Below are 19,674 nucleotides of genomic sequence, written 5' to 3' on the forward strand. Positions count from 1 at the left end.
ACTTAAGTAATTTCACAATTTAGCATACAATCATGGATATATAACACATAGCAGATTACAACATCACAGTGGAACACATAAAACCTTTCATTAATATTATCCGCATTTTTCGATACATGAAAATTTTCCTCGAAAGAGCAATACATAAGTGGTGCAAATTTGGCAGCATAACGGCTCTATGAGTAGTGTAATCACTTAAACATAGAGTCGGGGTACATAGCATAGATCCTAGTGACATAGTACTAAAGACGGGTATAAATAGTCCTAGTCATGGTGGGATGTGCCAGGGAGTGGTGATGAGGAAGTGGACGCTCCCTGAAGGCGAGCCACCTGTCGTTCCGCATCTCGGAGTCCAGCCTCCCACCTCGCCTGTCTCATGAGGAACTCTCGGATAACCTCTCGCGTTTCATGCTCCGCACGCTCGACCCTAATCCGCATCTGGTGCATCTGATCGGCGGTGCTCTGGGCTAAGTCGCCAGTGTTCCGCAATCGTCTCACCATGACTGGAAGAGCACGATCGGTCGGTCCTCCATCCCTTAGGTCAAAGAATTCGCGTGACATGCCGAACGGGGGTCGCTGTCCCTGCTGCCTGTTGCATCTCCAAAGATCAATACCCCAGGGGGGTGTAGGACCAATGGGGCCCACCCGGTAAGCAGGCACCCTAATCGGATAAGGGGGTTGATGACTTCGGACTCCGCATCCGAATCACCCTCTTCGTTATCGTTGGGTTCCTCCTCGATACCTCCTTCGGCTTCCTCCTCCTCCTGTTCCTCTACTGGCTCGGCAGGTCCACCCTCGACTTCTGCTTCAGGTTCCCCGTTGGATTCCTCCTCGGGGTCTTCCTCGGGTTCCTCTTCAGAATCCTCCTTGGGGTCCTCTTCAGGTTCCTCCTCGGATTCTTCCAGCCATCCATTATTCCCCTGATTAGGGAAATAAGGATCTCCAGGGTGATGGAAACCAGCCATACTGTCCGCGAGGGTGTATAAACATGCTAATACCATTCCTAAGACGTATAGGTCGAGTTGATGTTCTCTTTTTGGTGATAAGGGGTATGCTTTTAGGTTCCCTAGCTATCACGATTTCCTCGGGACATGTCATAGTTGTACCTTGGAGGAATGCAGTTGATCAGGCTACATCCACTCCTTGATACAACTATGAACAGTCCTGGCGTAACCGAGATGCTACCATTATCTTGTTTGGTTCGGTTTTATGTTCTGTTTCCTAATTCACACAAGCAAAGATGTTTTATAGTTGTGTTTTTATTTGTTTTGTTTTGTTCAGAGTTGGGTTAGTCCCTTTTTGGTTTATAGTTGCATATCAATGTGTGGTTAAATATGCTAGTTCACTATAAACAATGCTCTGATACCAACCTGTCACACCCTCGAACCAGACGGCGGAAACATCTGAGGGCTTGCGTGATTTTAATTGAATATCATCACAATGCATATACATGAATCGTAACATAAACGTCACCATGCATCAATATATTACAACTGGAATTGTTTATAATAAGTACATTGTTTTAACATTACACATTCATAACATAAATAGTTTGAGTGTTCTTAACAACATAACATCTAACATTACTTCATATTACTCCTCCGCTTACTTGATACCTGAGAATACAAGTTATTTTGGAAAAACGTCAACATATGAAATGTTGGTGAGTTCATAAGCAATGTTGGGATAAAAATGATTTGTGTAGTTTTGTAAAAACCCAGAAAATCCGATATTTTCCAAAAAGACTTTTGTTTATCAAAGTGTGAAGATCCATAAGTTGATGCATGAATGATTTTAAAAAAAACATATATATATATATATATATATATATATATATATATATATATATATATATATATATATAAGAAGGGTATTTTGTATTATAGTTATAAGATTTCGAACGAGTAGTATTGAATTCCCCCGGAAAACCCGATGTTTTCCGATATTGAAATGTATTCGTGATTACTGATTTTTGTATTGTCTTAACGAATGAATATTGCTTAATCCACATTGTATATCGTCCTAATTATGTCTACTTTAATTTATCGTAAGCCTTAACGAACGAAGAGAAGGGGGCATTATGTCCCACTACTATCGTAAGTACCTTAGGCTGTCGTGGATTCGAAAGACACGGTGGTCCAACTCGCATTTGATTACTGTGACCTTACTAGCTTTTCTAACGGGACACTTTGGCCCACTAGCACATAAAGCTATTGAAAGTCCTTTTATAAAATATTGGGTCATTGAAGGCCCAATAACATATAAGCGTTATCCCTTTCGGCCCAAAGATCATGTTGGTGGGCTTGCAAGGCCCAACAAGTGTGATTTGAAACTCATAAGCCCAAAGTTTGTAGGTTTATTTATTTTAGTCGTCACATAACTCATTTGGAGAGTTTTTGATTTAACGATTATTATTTTGTATTGATTCGAGACCGAATCAATTCGTTTATAACGATATTTGATATTGAGGTTGTATTTGTTTTCCGTTTTGTCGCTTGTCGGACATCTTGTATTTTGGTCTTATTGAATTAATTTGTTCAGAAGTATTGACTTTGACCTTTTCACTACCTTTCTTTTATAAAATAACATTTTTAGTCCTTTATATAAAAGAATTTCACTTTTAGTCCTTTAAAATATTTTCTTGACACTTTTGTATCATAAACTTGTTGAAAAGACATTTTTAATCCAAATTGTGTTTGGTAAATAGTTTTAGCCCTTCCAGAATGGTGTTTCTCGGTTAGAACCCCAAATTTCGCAATTTTTACAGTTTTGGCCCCAAATACAAAAAGTTTACATTTTTTATCCTTTTTGGAGTTTAAAAGCATTTTTGACCTTAGAAATAGTTTTATTTCACTTCACGTCCCCTGTTTTACAGAATGTTACAATTCAGCCCCTTAAAAACTTAAATTTTCGCAATTTTGGGCTTGTTGGGCCGAAAAGCCCATATTTAGCCCAATAACTTAAATTTTTGCATTTTAAGTCCTTTGAAAATTCTAATATTCAGAAAAATGATTATAAAAACTGTTTTGACTCTTTTGACCCTCAAGAAACCGTGACTTGACAGATTTTACCCCAAGTTGTAGTTTCGGTTTTGAAGAAGAATAGAAGAAGAAATTTCGATCCTAGCAAGTCTTCTTGGAGGATCTTGAAATTAGATGCTTATAAGGTGCAAGATCACAAGATTGAATGGATTTATAAGAGATTTTTGGATGAAATGAATTAGCTAGATCATGGATTTAACATCAACTTACCTTAGATGATGTGTTTGTGGGAAAAATCTCCTTGAAAGCCTCCTAGATCTCGAAATTTTGGAGAGGAGTGGAGAGAGTTTCTTTTGAGAGAGCTTGAGCAAAGTGTGTGTATGTGTGTGTGTGTTTGGGTTCGGCCGAGAGGAAGAAAGAGAGGAGAGAAGAGAGAGTGAGTGATGAGATAGGTGCATGGAAGTATGAGAGTATGCATGGAAGTCCACTAAATAAAAATGAGTTGGCACCACAAAGTCAACTCTCTTTTTCTTTGTGGGCTTGGGCCGAGATTGGAGAGGGAAAAGAGAAAATTTGGGCTTTTGAGTGTTTAGCCCATATTATGACTCACTTAGATGATGTTTGGGCCCAAATAAATCAAAGTGTAATTTTTATGACCTAATAGGGCTAAATTAATTTGGTTGTGACCCATTAAGGCCCAAAATATTATGTTTCATGTATATGGGTCCATTTAGGGCCCATTAGAGAGTTCTAGATTCAAGATGGATAATTTGGAAGTTTATTAGTCCATTAGGCCCAATAAGGAATCCTAGTCCAAAATGAATTCATATTAGTATTTCAAAGGTTTCCAATTCTTTGTTGACCATTTGTAGGGCTAGAATGTAGTATTTGATGGAGTTTTGTTGTTATAGAATGAGCACCATGCATGCTTTCATGTTATTGATTCATAATTGTTATAAGTGTTGTAGTTACAAGACACCAAAATTCCTAGTTGTGACAGAAGAAATGACAAAAAAACAAACACATGCATAGTTAAAAAAAAAAAAAAAAAAAAAAAAAAAAAAAAAAAAAAAGAGAGAGAGAGAGAGAGAGATCCTTAATGCACAAAGAAAATAAAGGGGAATCTAACATCTTATTCATTTTCATTATATTTGTTGTAACATTAATGCAAAACTTCATTCCATTTTTAACAATTTCTTTTGTATTTATTATATACCGTTCAAATAACGAAGTCATATAACATTTGGTTTAAACTATAAGGAACAATAATTATGTAAAATAATGATACAACTTTAATAGTTATTATAACTAGTGTATTCATTCGTTTTTTTTTAAATCGGGTATTCGGGTATACCCGAATTTTTTTAAACCTACCCAATACCCGACCTATTTAAATATCGGGTTACCCGGTTACCCAAATTTTCAAACCCGAAACCCAATTTACCTGACCCGCGGACCCGATCTACCCGAATTCAAAACGGGTCAGGTCGGATAATCGGGTATTGGGTATTTTCAACAGGCCTACATACAGTGTCACATCAGGGGTGCACAAACAGTCAACCACTATTACACACATATAAAGGGGGGGGGGGGGGGGGGGGGGGGTGCACAACATTTTTTTTTTTGGGTGGGTGGGTGGGGGGGGAGGTACATATAGAAATTGCCAAAAATTAGGGGTGACAATTGATGACACGACACGAAAAAATATACGAAACGAAACGAAATTGAGATGAAACTGAAATTCGAATTTGTGTTCGTGTCAAGTGTAAAAAACACGACGTTGTGTTGTGTCGTGTTCGTGTTCAAAATTCGAAACGAAATTGACACAATTTAGCATTTGTCTTTCGTGTTTGTCGTTTTTTAATTGGTTCGTTTTCCTGTTAATTAAAAAAACGCGACATCGTCTCATGTTGTGTTCGTGTTACTTACAACTTTGTCGTGTCGTGTCGTGTCAGACAAAAATACGACACGATGACCTGGTTTGTGACTCCTAAAAAATTAATGGTCCTTTTTAGAAACAAAATAAAGTTAGGTTTAATATGTCTAATATATAATTTTTTTTACAAAATTAACCCTATTCCTAAAAAGATTTTTATTATTTTGGATGCTAGAGCTGACTTTTGACTTTAGAGTTTACATAGTCAATCTCAAGCTTACCAAAAGCCTATCAACTTACGTAGGATACACTGAATGTCATTAAACAAGCACGAAGATATTTGATTAATTTTCCTTTACCAAATTTAAAATCTTACAAAAGAAACTCCTTTGGATTTGAGTGATCAAGATGTGAAATGCTCATAAACTCATAGTAGCTATTACTTTTAAGCAAACCCTCAATCATTTTTTGGCTTTGGATTGTCTTTTCTCTAGCAAAAAAAACCCAACTAATGATAGAATAGCAAAAACAGAGAAGCAAATCGATGCAATATCGATAGAAGGATGACGCCCACTAATTCCTTGAATCTTAAATAAGTTGGAGATCTTCTTATCATTTGTAGTTTGCCCATAACCTATCTCTTCATCTCCAGAATCATAAACATATGCTCTCACAAAATATGTAGCCGTTGGTAAATCTTTTTCAATCCTCCATTCAAATTGTTGACTCATATTTTGCTGATGATCATATTGCTTTTCCCATATAGTAAACTGACATGTTTTGTCTTTCTTTAAATTATCTACTGTCTTCCTCCATTTTCTGTCCACTTGACTAATTGGTGCATAACAAAGCTTCACCTTCACAAACTTGTATGATTCATCGGTTTGGTTTGCAATACTACTATTCAATCCAAAGGATACTGTTATACTATCTTCTCCAGCTTGTAGAACTACAAGTTGCATGATTATTTTAAGTTATATATAGACCTTAGAATAATCAAATATATATGAGCCAAAACATGTAATTAAGTTTATGATGAGTGTAAACATGTTTTACCTTGACCTTCGTTAGGAGAGGCGACAACAGAAAGAGATGGTGGCAACGATGAGAACATGACACTTCCGTTGCTAATCTTTGACATGAAGACGAGAAGAAGAAAAGCTTTGATCATGTAAGATTTCATTTTTGAAATACAAAATGAATGAGAGAATTTGGTTTTTGAGGATGTATGAATGAATGATGTCTATTTTATGAGGTAAAGTCTAAATTGTAGTGTGAAGTCAAGATTGTCACCTATCAGACTTTAATGGCAATAGGCGATTAGGCATTGTTGGCCCATGGCTAATACTTGCAGTGTCAACTGTCAAAAGTCTCAATTGCCAATTGGCTTTTTGTTCTTATGTGTCACAAATTCAACGTTTTAACCTTTATATCTTCAATACATGTGGTTACAAAATACAAATAACAACGAATGAAGCGAAGAAAGGTGAAACAGATCAATCTTTTTTAAGAAAAATTATAAACTCTTTAAAGTAACCAAAGGGAATTTGTCTCGTGGTATTAAATGTTTAAAAATGTCTTGGAAGGAACACTAGCATCTTGCTAGTGTATTCTTTCGCAAATATATAATATATTTGCTGTTTCCAAAAAAAAAAAAAAAAATTTAAAAATGTGTTTTTCCCTTAACGAATGATGGTTTAAATCCTGTGGTGACCAAACATTGTAATTTAGGAGTCAATTTAAAAAGTAAGGGTGAGCAAAAACCGACAAAACCGCAATAAACCGAAACCGATGCAAAAACCATTGGTGCGGATTTAATTTTTGCAAAAACCGAAGGTCAACGGTGCGGTGCGGTTTCTATCCTAAAAATCGGTCCACCAAAACCGAACCGCACCGCAAGCGTGTATAGTAATAAATCAATCAATGTATATTATATACATTCTATTTAAAATAGTTATAAACGATAAAATATTTATTATATGTTTATTTTGTGTTTGTATAAGACTCTATGGGGTGCAAAAGAAATGTTCTATTGTTAGCCAAACGTACTAATCGATTACATGTAATAAACTTGTAACAAATTAAGTCAAAATCAACCAACCTTCAATTATTAATTAGTTTGTGAAAGTGGTCACAAGTTGTATTTTAAGCGACTTACAATTTTTGATTATGTAATTTTGTTTTGAGCTGAAAATGAATGTATTAAAAAAAACAGCACAATACAAGCTTATATGCACATGGTTTTCAGTTCTTACAGTTTTAAAAAACCGCACCAAAAAACATTAAAAAAAAAAAAAAAAAAAAAAAAAAAATGCACCAAATTCGTAACACGGTTTAAAAACCGAAACCGCACTGATAAAAACTGAAACCACATTTAAAAACCGAAAAACCGAACCATTGCAAAACCGCACCCAACGGTTTTAAGAATGCAAAAACCGCACCATGCGGTTTGCGGTTCGGTTTGGTCTGAAAACCGCACCAAACCGCACCGTGCTCACCCCTATTAAAAAGTATGTATTAGCCATTCTAAAAGACTGTAATTTTTTTTTATTCTCTAACTCTTTTTTTAGCAAGTCTTTTTCTTTGTTAAAAGACATTAAATACACCAACGTTTCTCTTTTTTCTCTACATTGTAGGGAAGAGCAATTTGTCTCAAATCCCGATCCCGTACCGGAACCGGTACCGAACCGTACCAAATTTGAAATAATGGGACGGTACTCGGTACTCCAAATACATGAAATTCGGGATTCGGTACCGGTACTAGTACCGAAAACCGGTACCATTCCCGGTACTAGTATCGATTATGGTAATTTGGTTCGGTACTCGGGATTGACTTTCGATAAAATTCGGTTTTCAGGAATTTGGGAACAATACGGGTCGGTACCAGTTCCTCTCACGCTCATCCCTACTCTACAAAACAAGCTAAATCATGAAAAACTTACTCACTTTTTTTGTATGTTGCCGGTTTAAGAAATACAATTTTGATCGGATATTAATGGCTTATCCGGTTTACTTGTTCAAAAAGCACCATTAAACTCATGTTGTTGTTCACAAATCAACATTAAACTAATTGTTTTGTACGTTATTTAGCATTAAACAAATTTCTGTGAAAATTCAGTCATTTTCATCTTTACAACTATCTTATTCGGCCAATGCAACCAGATGTGGATACACCTAGACATCCATTGCTAGAAAATAGAAACATCGTTGGAGAACCCCAAATAGACAACAATGAAGCTTCACGCTTACAGTTGCTCATAACATGTTGGTCGGAGCTATCGATGACGATTATCCATTAAAAATATCCATTTTATATTTTCAAAAACCTCCATCACGATTTTTTTTTTTTTAAATTAGGACTTATTTTATCGAAAAAAAAAACTAATATATCAAAATTCATAATCTTTTGTCCTCTATAAAATGAAATCTATATCGATATGTTGATGCAAACCGTAAAATTTATTTTCTTTTTTTGAAAACGATTCGGCTTATGTTTCTATAATTTAGTTGAAGTCTTTTTTTTTTTTTTTTTGTGAAAACCATTACATTTTGGTTTTTATGATTTAGTTTTAGTAAAAAATTAATACTTTTCCGACTATATTATAGAAAAAGGGTCCATATGTTGACATGAAAGTTGCACTCCTAAACTAAATTATAGAAAACCAATTTTGCATTTTGATTTTTCAACCAAAAAAACAGAGATTAAATCACATAACCCAAAGCAAATGGCTTTTCAACAAAACAATAATAATAATAATAATAATAATAATAATAATAATAATAATAAACTAACTTTGCAGTTTGACATCAACATATGTTGATATAGATGCCTGTGCATGGAAGTTCAAAATATAAAAATTTTAATATAATAGTTTTTTCGATAAAAATAGGGAAAACTGCAATAAAGTCCCTACATATTGGCCTCATAATCGATTTAGTCTTTATATATTTCTTTTATTCAATTAAGTCCCAAATACCGGTAATCGTATTCAATTTAACCCTTTGACCCGGTCAACAGGTCATCCAACTTTCAAAAATTACATTTTTGGCCCAGATTTCAAAGTTTATTACAAATTCGATCCAAAATTTACACTTTTGGCTCAAATTTTAAATTTTTTTTACAAATTTGGTCCAAATTTTATCCTTTTTGCCCAAATTTTAGGATTTTATTATGAATTCATCCTAACTTTAGTTTTCTTTACAACTTTTTTTCTCAAAAGTTTGTTTCTAATATGTTTTTTTCTTTAAAACTCATATTTATACAAAAAAAAACATATTTTCACATAAAAATCTTATTTTTTCTATATAAAAACTTTTTTAAAAAACTTTTTTGTATATGAAATATCTAATTATAAAAATAGGTTTCCATTATTTGTGTGATTTCTCTTAAAAAATCAATTAAGAAATTAAAAGTAACCCTAAATTATACTATTAAATTATAGTTTGTCAAAAACTAGTTACACTCATTTTAATATTATTTATTTGTTCTTTAATCACATTTATAGGAAAAGTTTAAATAATAGAAGATGCTACATATTGAAAACTTCATATTTTTTGTTTCTCGCTAAATACATGTTCATACATATAGTTCATCATCACTTTGAATTTCTTTATTTAAACTTCTTTGTAAAATCGGATTCATGTGTCAATTTTGTTTGTTGTAATAACAAAAAATAACTATCTAGAATGGAGCAATTGTCATTTGTCAATAAGGAGGTTTTTGGCAGAAAATGGCATTTAACAAATGTAAAAAAGTATTACAAACGTTGATAGTTACAACTCCTACTGAAATCAATATGGATTGTCATATATGAGATTAGAACAACTTTACATACCTTTTGTCATATATATGTGATCGAAGGTATGATTTAATTTACGAAGATGCAACAGATTGAAAAATACATATAAACAACTATATTAAAATCTCATAGAAAAAAGAATACACACTAAATAGAACACATATTAAAATATCTATATTAATAGTATGTATTAGGGTAACTAGTGTAACTAGTTTTTGACAAACTATAATTTAATAGTATAATTTAGGGTTACTTTTAATTTCTTAATTGATTTTTTAAGAGAAATCACACAAATAATCCAAAACTATTTTTATAATTAGATATTTCATATACAAAAAAGTTTTTAAAAAAAAAGTTTTTATATATAAAAAATAAGATTTGTATGCGAAAATATGTTTTTTTTGTATAAATATGAGTTTTAAAGAAAAAACATATTAGAAACAAACTTTTGAGAAAAAAAGTTGTAAAAAAGACTAAAGTTAGGATGAATTCATAATAAAATTCTAAAATTTGGGCAAAAAGTGTAAATTTTGGACCAAATTTGTAAAAAAATTTAAAATTTGGGCCAAAAATGTAAAATTTTGACCAAATTTGTAATAAATTTTGAAATCTGGGCCGAAAATGTAATTTTTGAAAGTTGGATGACCTGTTGACCGGGTCAAAGGGTTAAATTGAATACGATTACCGGTATTTGGAACTTAATTGAATAAAAAAATATTAAGGGCTAAATCGATTATGAGGCCAATATGTAGGGACTTTATTGTAGTTTTCCCATAAAAATATGCCACGAAATTTAAAACACAACAAAAAACGAATAATGGTTGCAATTTTAGTTTTTTGAATTGATAGTTGTTAGACCATCTGCAATACTCTCCACTACAAGTGTTGTGGAGAGCTTCCAAGTCACCCACCACTAGCCCTCCTCGAACCACCACGACCATTAGGATACTCTCCACTGTGTGAAAGAAGAGAGAAAAGAGAAAGAAAGAAAAGAGAGAAATGTGTGAGAGAAGAAGAAGAGCCAATGCCTCGTGTTTAGGCGTTGTTCATCGTCGTAGCCACCACAACCCACAATGACCACGGCTAACAACAGGCACTAAGGGTGGTGTTCGTGTTCGTGATTGGTGCCAACTTAGACAACGGAGGCCTTCGTTGAGAGTATACCAACGACCTTAAAACAAAAAGAGTCTTATTTTTTTAGTCCACACACTTCTATTTTACTCTAAACCCTCTATCTATCAATCTTTGCTTAAAAAATATGCTTCAAACGTGGTAGTATAAAAAGCCGGACATGCTACTAAAAAAGAAATTGGTCAATTCATCATGCTCATGACCTAAAGATTATAGATCCAAATCCTACTAACTTTTTTGTGAATAATAATGGGTGTTGCAAATAAGACACCCCTCAGATACCTTATTAACATTTTTATAAAAAGTCAACCTATAAATAACTATTTATAATCAGTTTTTTCGGAAAACAATGCAATTTCAACCAATAAAAATATTTCAAAAATTAATTAGAATTTCTATATTGTAAAATAGAATGTCTTTTTATCCAACTCCATAATAATCTTAAAACTATAGTAAGAGTCGATGGGAATAATAAAAACATAAATTTTGAAAATCTAAGGCTCCTTAGGCCACAACAATAAAACCATTTTTTCTAACATAAATTTTGAAAATCTAAGGCTCCTTAGGCCACAACAATAAAACCATTTTTTCTATCTTTCAGATACCAAGGGATTTCACTTGAAAAAAGAAATATTATCTATTTAAATTGGTGTTATAAAATTTTTGATTAAGTCTCGATTAATTTCCGATTAATTCCTAGGCACTGTCGATCGACTAGAAGGCACTTATCGATTAATCTCTGTCTAGACAATGAACAAAACAGCAGCAAACGATAAAATTTTAACACTTTGAAGAAAATTTTATCTCAATAGAAACTATTTACGGAACGATTAGTGTTGTATTATGCTAACAAATTTTGTTATGTTATTAGTAGTATTTACGAACTTTGTTATGATATTAGACTTATTTAATTTTTTAAAAATTCAATAAATTAGCAATTCAGAATCTCTGATTAATCCTCTACTAACCGATTAATCTCTTAAACCCAGTCCACACCGACTAGGGAACGACAAACGTTTTTTTACAACTTTGAATTAAACAGACTATAATAGTCACAATTAAGCATTTATAAACAAACAAGTGGATTTTTTTAAACCGAATTAAAATTGTATTATGTAAAAATGTGACAATGTTTCATGCAACGTTCTAAAAACTGGTTTGAACAGGACGGTTGAACCGACCAGACCGTAAACCGGGTGCGAGAACGATTTAACAACGACTAGTTTATGCTAAGCTCTATATCAGATTGAACCAGACGGTTTCCTTAAAAATTGGGTTGAACCGGTAAAAAAACAGTTTGAACCAATTTATAAGACTTAGATTGTTGGATTTCACCTAGTTATTAAAAAACAATCACTTTCCAAATGCTGTCGATTGAACCAACAACCAAAAAGGTTAAACCAGAAGCTGATCATTTGACCGGTTCAACTAAATCCAGTTTTTAGAGTAAATTACAAGGATGGTCCCAATGGTTTGGGGTAATCTGTGAGTTTGGTCCCTAACACTTTTTTTTTTACTTGGACGGTCCATATTATATCTTTTTGTTGCATGTTTGGTCCCTATCTAACCTAAAAATACTATTTTTCCCTTAATGACTTTTTTTATTTTATTAATTCTTTTTTTTTATTATTCCAATTATATTAAATAAAGTAATGTATTAATATATTGTTGAAAAATGAACCAACCCACATTAATTAATCCTTTACAATTCCTACCACCACCTCCGGTCACCATCTCCAGTAACATATTCAGTTTCTGCCTTTCTGGCACCAACTACGATCATTGTCTTTGGCCATAGATCCAATATCACATAAATTACCCAAAACTCAACAAAAGCTACCGAACATTCATCAATAAATATGAAAATACATCTGAAGCCAAACCTATAATTCAAATCCAAAACCAAAATAAAACATGAAATGATGATGGATCCTACAACATACCCAAATTTAGGTGAACCTCCCTTTTGTCAGTAGCAGAAGAACAACCTTTCGGTGAAGGCTTCAGCGCTTCACGAAGATCCTATTATCGTGTTCTATTTTTTGCATCTGAAACCACAAAAAATGAATTTTTTGAAACCCAATAGATGATGAATCCTACATATGAACCCCGATCTTGAAGACAAAGATCGAAGCTTGTTAAGACGAAGAAAATCTATGATGGGAAATTGTTCTTTGAAACCCAAAAATCCATTATAGAGACCGACAAGATCAGTGATAAACTAAATCGATTTTTGTTCAATGTGAGAGGAGGAGGTATTCAGTGGGTTCAAACTGAAAAGAGTGGGGAAGTAGTGGTCGCCAGTGGCGGACCTATTAAGGGTCTTTGGGGTCCCGGGCCACTGCTCAATTTCCGGCACACAGTGTAATTTTTTTTTTTTTTTTTTTTTTGGTTTTTTCTATTAGGTGCACCCGCTTGAAGTACGAGGGGCACCCCTACTAAAACAGTCTGCGTCCGCCACTGGTCGCCAGTGACACCGCTTCTTTACATCACCATCGTGCTCATTTATGTCGTTGTCATACTCACGTCATCAAATTCAGACAAGAAGTGGTGGCTTAGAGGATTGCATATCTGAACGGGGAGTGGCGACGCAGATCTGAACATTGGTTACTAAAGGTGGTGGTGTAAGTACCATTGGTAGGATGAGAGATAACGGAGAGAGAAAAAAGGGTTCATTGTAGCTATGGTATTCTTGATTTGAACATGAGAGTCATAGAGTGTGTTGGTGGGTGAGACAAAAGATATACTCCTTCCTTCCATAATTATTGTCCATTTTTATCTTTTAAAGTCTTTATTCATCAACTTTAATTTTAAGTATTTTACTTGCATTATGTATTACTTGATTAAACTTATAAAAATGAAAAGACATTTAAAATACAATCTTTTTATATATTTTGTATCAAATATTATATATGAAAAACAAAAATATTTAACATCAAAGTTGAAATTAAAAACTTCAAAAAAAAAAGGTCAGTATACCATCCGAATAAAAATAAAAAATAAATAGAAACAAGCACATTAGTTACCCTTGAGTAGGGGTGTCAATTTATGACACGACACGAGAAAAATACACGAAACGAAACGAAATCGGGACGAAATCAAAATTCGAATTCATGTTCGTGTCGTTTTCGTGTCAAGATTAAAAAACGCGATTTCGTGTCGTGTTCGTGTTCATCAATCGATACGATTAAGCATGTGGTTGTCGTGTTTTAATTGGTTCGTTTTCGTGTTAATGAAAAAAACATGACATCGTGTCATATCATGTTCGTGTTATACAAAATATTGTCGTGTCGTGTCGTGTCAGATAAAAACTAATACGCACCATTTGACAGCTCTACCCTTGAGGACCATCTGTGTAATTTACTCGGGGTTTTAAAATATCATGTTATAATATTACGTGTTCCCATAAATAACTAATTAAAAGTGGACAGATCAGGTCATACCTCCCATTTCGAACCATCCAGTGGCTACAATTTATCCTTGAAACAAATCTAATGGTCCGTGTTGTCCACTCTCGATTCCTCGCGTCTCATGCACCGCACCAATTTCCCTATACTTTCTCTCTCTACAAACTCCGTGAACCGCAAATTAGCGACGGTTTAGATTATTCCATTTGACCAGCACCACCACAACTACCATCTCTGCCGTACGCCGGAGACCGTGGAATGCACTATACTATGCATGTATTGCTATCACAACACTCATCCATATCTTTAAAGCTTGTGTTTCGTACTTTTTTTTATCTGATCCTCGAGTTTCTCGGTGTATGAAATTATAGATCTGCAATGTCGAAAGTATGGGGAAATATTGGCGCCTGGGCGGCGGAAGCCGAGCGCGCCGAAGCGGAAGAGAAAGAACTAGCTGCTGCGGCCGCAGCCGCTCCACCCCAGAGCTATCCGAGCCTGAAAGAGGCGGTGAACACTAATAAAGGGAAGAAGAAGACGAAAATGACGTTACATGAGTTCACGATGGCAGGGTCTGGAGGTCTAGGCGGTGGCGCTTCGTCTCGTGAATTGGCTTATGACCGTAAAGGATTGACTCCTGAAGAAATGATGCGACTCCCGACCGGGCCAAAGGAGCGTTCGGCGGAGGAAATGCAATATGGGAGGCTCGGAGGTGGTTTCTCGTCCTATGGAGGTGGTCGCGGAGGGCCGAGGATGCGTGATAGGGAGGGAGATGGCGACGCTGCATGGGGTAATAATCGGAGATCTTATGGTGAGTTTGGTGATGATCGTAGAGTTTCCTCTCCTCGGATTTCGGAATATGATCAACCATCTAGGGCAGACGAGGTCGATAATTGGGCAATGTCGAAGAAACCTATGACGCCTACTTATGACGCTCTCACTAGACCTAACCGTTACGGTTCTCTCGATGGAGGCGGTGGCGTTGGTGGCGGATTTTCTAGAGCTGACGAGATTGATAATTGGGCGGCGAGCAAGAAGCCCATGCCACCCGCCAGGTCTTCTAATTTTGGTCCTGGTTGTCGGGATTCCGGTGGTTCTGAAGACGATCATTGGAAAAGGGGTGTTGTGCCTCGTGATGGTGATCAGGAACGACCAACGGAACGCCGGCGTTTGGTGTTAGATCCACCAAAGGGTGAAAGTGCTCCAGTTGAGCCATCGGCGCACACCAATAAACCGAGTCCTTTTGGGGCAGCTAGGCCCAGGGAAGAGGTATTGGCTGAGAAAGGTTTGGATCACAAGAAGGTGGATTTGGAAATTGATGCTAAGAAAAGTAGCAGTCGGCCCACGAGTTCACATTCCGGCAGTTCAGTAGAGGGCCGGACTGCATTGCAGCCGCAGGGATTAGAGAAGACAAGGCCTAAGGTGAACCCTTTTGGCGATGCTAAACCCAGAGAAGTTTTGCTTCAAGAGAAAGGTATTGATTACAGAAAGATTGATGTAGAGTTGGAGCGTCGTAGGCTTGGCAGGTTAGTATTCCTATCTATTATCTTCTATTCTTCTCTTGACACTTGATGAACATCTCTGATCTCTGGCTGTGTGAAATTGGGTATTCCATTGAATCATCATCATCATCATCGAGAAATTGTAGAAATATTGCATATTAATCTTTGTACTTGGTCTTTTAGTAACCTTTGGTGTTTCTATTGTGAAATTTAAGTTGCCAAGAGCTACCCAGCTACTAAGGAAGTAGGAAGTGTAAGTAAATAATCGTTTTTGGGTGGGGTGAGTGATGAGTGCAGTGTATCATAAAACGAAAGCTAGGTTAGCAAATCTTTAAAGACAACATATGAACATGAGAAGGTGATTCTTATTTATCACAATATTTCAGGAGCATTGGGTGCTTTGTTGGTTATAATGGAAGCAAATGCACCCACACCCTAGAGAAGATTGCATGTTCCTCCATGATGTCTATGATTCTGAGTCTTCAGAATACAAGTAACCTTCATTTTTGAAATGGTGAGCACCCATAAACTGAGATAGTTCACATAAGTCTTTTTGTATCTCTGACTGGTGAAAATGTAGTAATTTTCTTTGTGGTTGAACGAAAACATATGAAGTCATAAAGAAATCATAATAAATTGTTGAAACAAATTACAATTAGCGCCTTTGTATCATTGGTTTACTTATCAGGTCTTAAAGGGTGGTGACGTTTTGATTGAATTTGAGTATAAATTTATACTTACAATATTATGCAAACACCAGTGTTGATTGTTTATTTGTAATTTGGTATGGAATGGAAACTTATTGAGTAAATAAGTTGACGCTTTTAATTTTTTGTCAGGTTTGACACAGAAGAAGCGATAAAGAATTTGAAGGAAGAGATAGATATTCTGAAGAGAGAATATAATTCTGGTTCAGATGCAAACAACGAATCTAATGGAAATGGAAACCAAAGCAGTAGTAGTTTAAGTGACAGAATACTTGAAAAAGAAAGGAAACTGGAACAACTAAACCATGATCTAAATAACAAAATCCGGTTCAGTCAAAAACCAGTTGAAAGAACTGTTTTGATGTCAACTGATGATTCCAGAAGTGCTGACTCATCAGAGACACGTGGCAGTAATAGAGATCATTCATGGGTAAGAAAGGGTGATGACAGAGGAGGATTTGGAAGGTATGTTTAATGTTTTATCATCTCAACTCATTTGGTAGCATCTGATACAAACATCAAACATTTTATTTGTTTAAAATTAATCTTGTGAATTTTGCAGATCAAACTCAAAGGAAAGATGGTGAAAGCTGCTGTCGACAAGTATAGATCAGATTGACATTTTTTCTTTTTTTGGTAACTTTTACACACACACTTATATATGTTATCTATTCTTTTTAATGATTGAGATTTGAGACTATGTAAAGTTACACAAGTTTAGTCTTTTGTTTACCTTCGTTGTCTTATTTCTTTTTGCACTTTAGAATTTAGATAGGGTGTTAGATTATTTTACAAGTTTGATTCGTAATTTTTTTTTTTTTGGAGGAATGAAATTGTGGAGGAAACTGAAATTGGAATCGAATGGAATTCAATTACTAAAAATTTGTGTTTTATGTGCAAACCGGAATCTTGAATTCCGGCAAACCAAACATATATCAAATTTAACCGAATTAAATATTAGAAAGCAATATAATAATATATGTATCGAAATTAGAAGTGTGGAAGTGATCACGGGTCGGGTGGGCTTCATGTCTATTATATTTAGTGCTAGTTTTAGTAATCATACTGCTTCAGTGACTGTATATGTAACCCTCTTTCTTTCACCGATAAGTTACCATGGACCACGGTGGCCGGAAAACTCCTTTACCAAAGCCTTCTGTTGTATGCTTACTAGTTATACTAGCAACTCGGCTTGTAAATGCCACTATCAGCAAGTCCTCGTGTGATTTTCCGGCAGTTTTCAACTTCGGCGACTCAAACTCCGATACTGGTGGCTTGTCTGCGGCGTTTGGGCAAGCTCCTCCGCCCAATGGAGAAACTTTCTTCCACGGTCCGGTTGGTAGGTACTCCGACGGCCGTCTAGTCATCGATTTTATAGGTATGCGACTCAACCATTCACGTGAATCCTAATCCTTTTTGCGCAAGCTTCCAAAAATCAAAACAACGGAAGATCCGCATTTGCAGTTTCCTTTTTGAATTAATTACTGTACTATTATCCAAAAAAATACAAATTATATTTAATATTTAATTATTAATAAAATAATCAAGAAATTCCAACTTTTACAGCACAGAGTTTGGGGTTACCCTACCTTAGTGCATACCTAGATGCTCTGGGTTCCAACTTCACCCATGGAGCCAACTTCGCCACCGGTGGTTCCACCATTAGACCACAAAACACGACACGTCATCAAAGTGGTTTGAGCCCCATCTCATTAAATGTTCAATCATATGAATTCAACGATTTTCATCTTAGAACCCAAACTATTCGCAAAGGTAACACACCACACCACACCCAAACAAAATAATATTATATATTGCATCCTTATGTGCTTTGAATGTTATAATTGCATATATTTGAAACAGCTGGTGGGATATTTAAGGAATTACTTCCGAAACCCGAAGCATTTTCACGTGGTTTATACACATTTGATATCGGACAAAATGATTTGACGGGTGGTTTGTTACTAAACTTGTCTACCCAGCAAGTTAAAGCATCCATTCCCGATATCTTAGGCCAATTCAAAACCGTAGTTAAGGTGAGGGTTTGTAACGTTTTTTTTTTTAAATCACAAAATGGCTTCAAATTATAAAATTTGTGTCTAAAATAATTCGTGTTTCTTATTTTTTTTTTCGGCTTTGTTTTCCCCATAGAGTGTACACGATAAAGGAGGACGATATTTTTGGATACACAATGTGGGCCCGATTGGGTGTCTACCATACGTGTTGGAACATTTACCAATCACAGCCCAACAAATGGATAAAGTCGGATGTGGTAATCCGTTTAACGAATTAGCCCAATTTTTTAACAGTAAATTGAAAGATCTTGTGGACCGATTACGTGAGGAACTACCCGAAGCTGCAATCACCTACGTTGACATCTATAAAGCCAGATACACACTCATTAATCAAGCAAGCAAATATGGTAAATATAGAAAGTTAAACACATCAAGTGTTTATTTTTATCTTTTATGGTTGTATGTTTGTTGAAAATATAGGATTTGAGCATCCACTTAGAGCTTGTTGTGGGCATGGCGGGAAGTACAACTACAACACACACGTTGGATGTGGAGGGGAGGTCAAATCATGTAAAGATCCTTCGGTTATGATCATATGGGATGGGATTCATTATACTGAAGCTGCCAATAGATGGGTTTTCGATCATATTGCAAACGGGTCATTTTCTGACCCATCACTCCCGTTACAAATGGCTTGCCATAGGAATTCAGATCAATAAAATTGTACAAGCACGGCTCTAATAATAACTAATAAGTGCCTGTTTGGTAGGATAGGATATCGGATAGAATAAATGACATTTTATGATCGGTTTCAATGGCCGAATGGAATAACCTTTCATACCAATATTTTGATATGACATGTAAATACGATTTATAATTTTAGTTATAGATTATCAACTTTTATTTACAAAAATAAAATATAAATCATACATAACTCGCTAAGCTAGATTCAATTCAATGTTAGGTTCAAATAGATGTAAAAATTAAGAGTAAGGGGTCATTTAATATGGTGTCTTGCTGGGTCCAAAGAGGGACTGAGTCCATAAAATACTACTTGGCATGTTTGATAGGGATTATAGATGTAGAGACTCAGTCCAATAAAAACACTGAACTCGGTCCTTACTTTCTATCTGATGGATCGAGAGAAAAAAAAAACAAAAAAACAAAAAAAAGCAAAAACCAAAAACAACGTTGCCTTACATATGTTGCGCCCCCGATAACCTCCCCTCGACCAAGCAACAGAGGAGCAATCGTGATCA

General features: G+C 35.2%; 3 protein-coding genes across 4 annotated transcripts; 2 read left to right on the plus strand and 1 right to left on the minus strand.

Moving 5' to 3' along the window:
• Nucleotides 1-5,174: 5,174 nt before the first annotated feature.
• Nucleotides 5,175-6,115, minus strand: LOC111891700 (high-affinity nitrate transporter 3.1). Its single transcript, XM_023887771.3, has 2 exons — nt 5,914-6,115; nt 5,175-5,806 (listed from the first exon to the last, which is right to left on the minus strand). Exons 1-2 carry the CDS (start codon nt 6,038-6,040, stop codon nt 5,319-5,321), a joined length of 615 nt encoding a protein of 204 aa, XP_023743539.1. The 5' UTR covers nt 6,041-6,115; the 3' UTR covers nt 5,175-5,318.
• Nucleotides 6,116-14,223: 8,108 nt separating this feature from the next.
• On the plus strand, nt 14,224-17,146 carry LOC111891632 (eukaryotic translation initiation factor 4B2). 2 transcript variants are annotated; one of them, XM_023887697.2, is made up of 4 exons: nt 14,224-14,470; nt 14,566-15,717; nt 16,533-16,865; nt 16,963-17,146. In XM_023887697.2, exons 2-4 carry the CDS (start codon nt 14,573-14,575, stop codon nt 16,985-16,987), a joined length of 1,503 nt encoding a protein of 500 aa, XP_023743465.2. In that variant the 5' UTR covers nt 14,224-14,470; nt 14,566-14,572; the 3' UTR covers nt 16,988-17,146. The 2 variants fall into 2 exon arrangements, with proteins under 2 accessions (XP_023743465.2, XP_023743468.2); XM_023887700.3 differs by lacking the exon at nt 16,963-17,146 and adding an exon at nt 16,080-16,207 and having other exon boundaries at nt 14,225-15,717; nt 16,533-16,669.
• Nucleotides 17,147-17,285: 139 nt separating this feature from the next.
• LOC111891644 (GDSL esterase/lipase At3g26430) lies at nt 17,286-19,301 on the plus strand. The gene is made up of 5 exons (XM_023887709.3): nt 17,286-17,778; nt 17,967-18,173; nt 18,264-18,436; nt 18,552-18,822; nt 18,896-19,301. Exons 1-5 carry the CDS (start codon nt 17,517-17,519, stop codon nt 19,132-19,134), a joined length of 1,152 nt encoding a protein of 383 aa, XP_023743477.1. The 5' UTR covers nt 17,286-17,516; the 3' UTR covers nt 19,135-19,301.
• Nucleotides 19,302-19,674: the final 373 nt, after the last annotated feature.

This window comes from Lactuca sativa, chromosome 4 (assembly GCF_002870075.4).
Source record: "Lactuca sativa cultivar Salinas chromosome 4, Lsat_Salinas_v11, whole genome shotgun sequence".
Taxonomy (NCBI): Eukaryota; Viridiplantae; Streptophyta; class Magnoliopsida; order Asterales; family Asteraceae; genus Lactuca; species Lactuca sativa.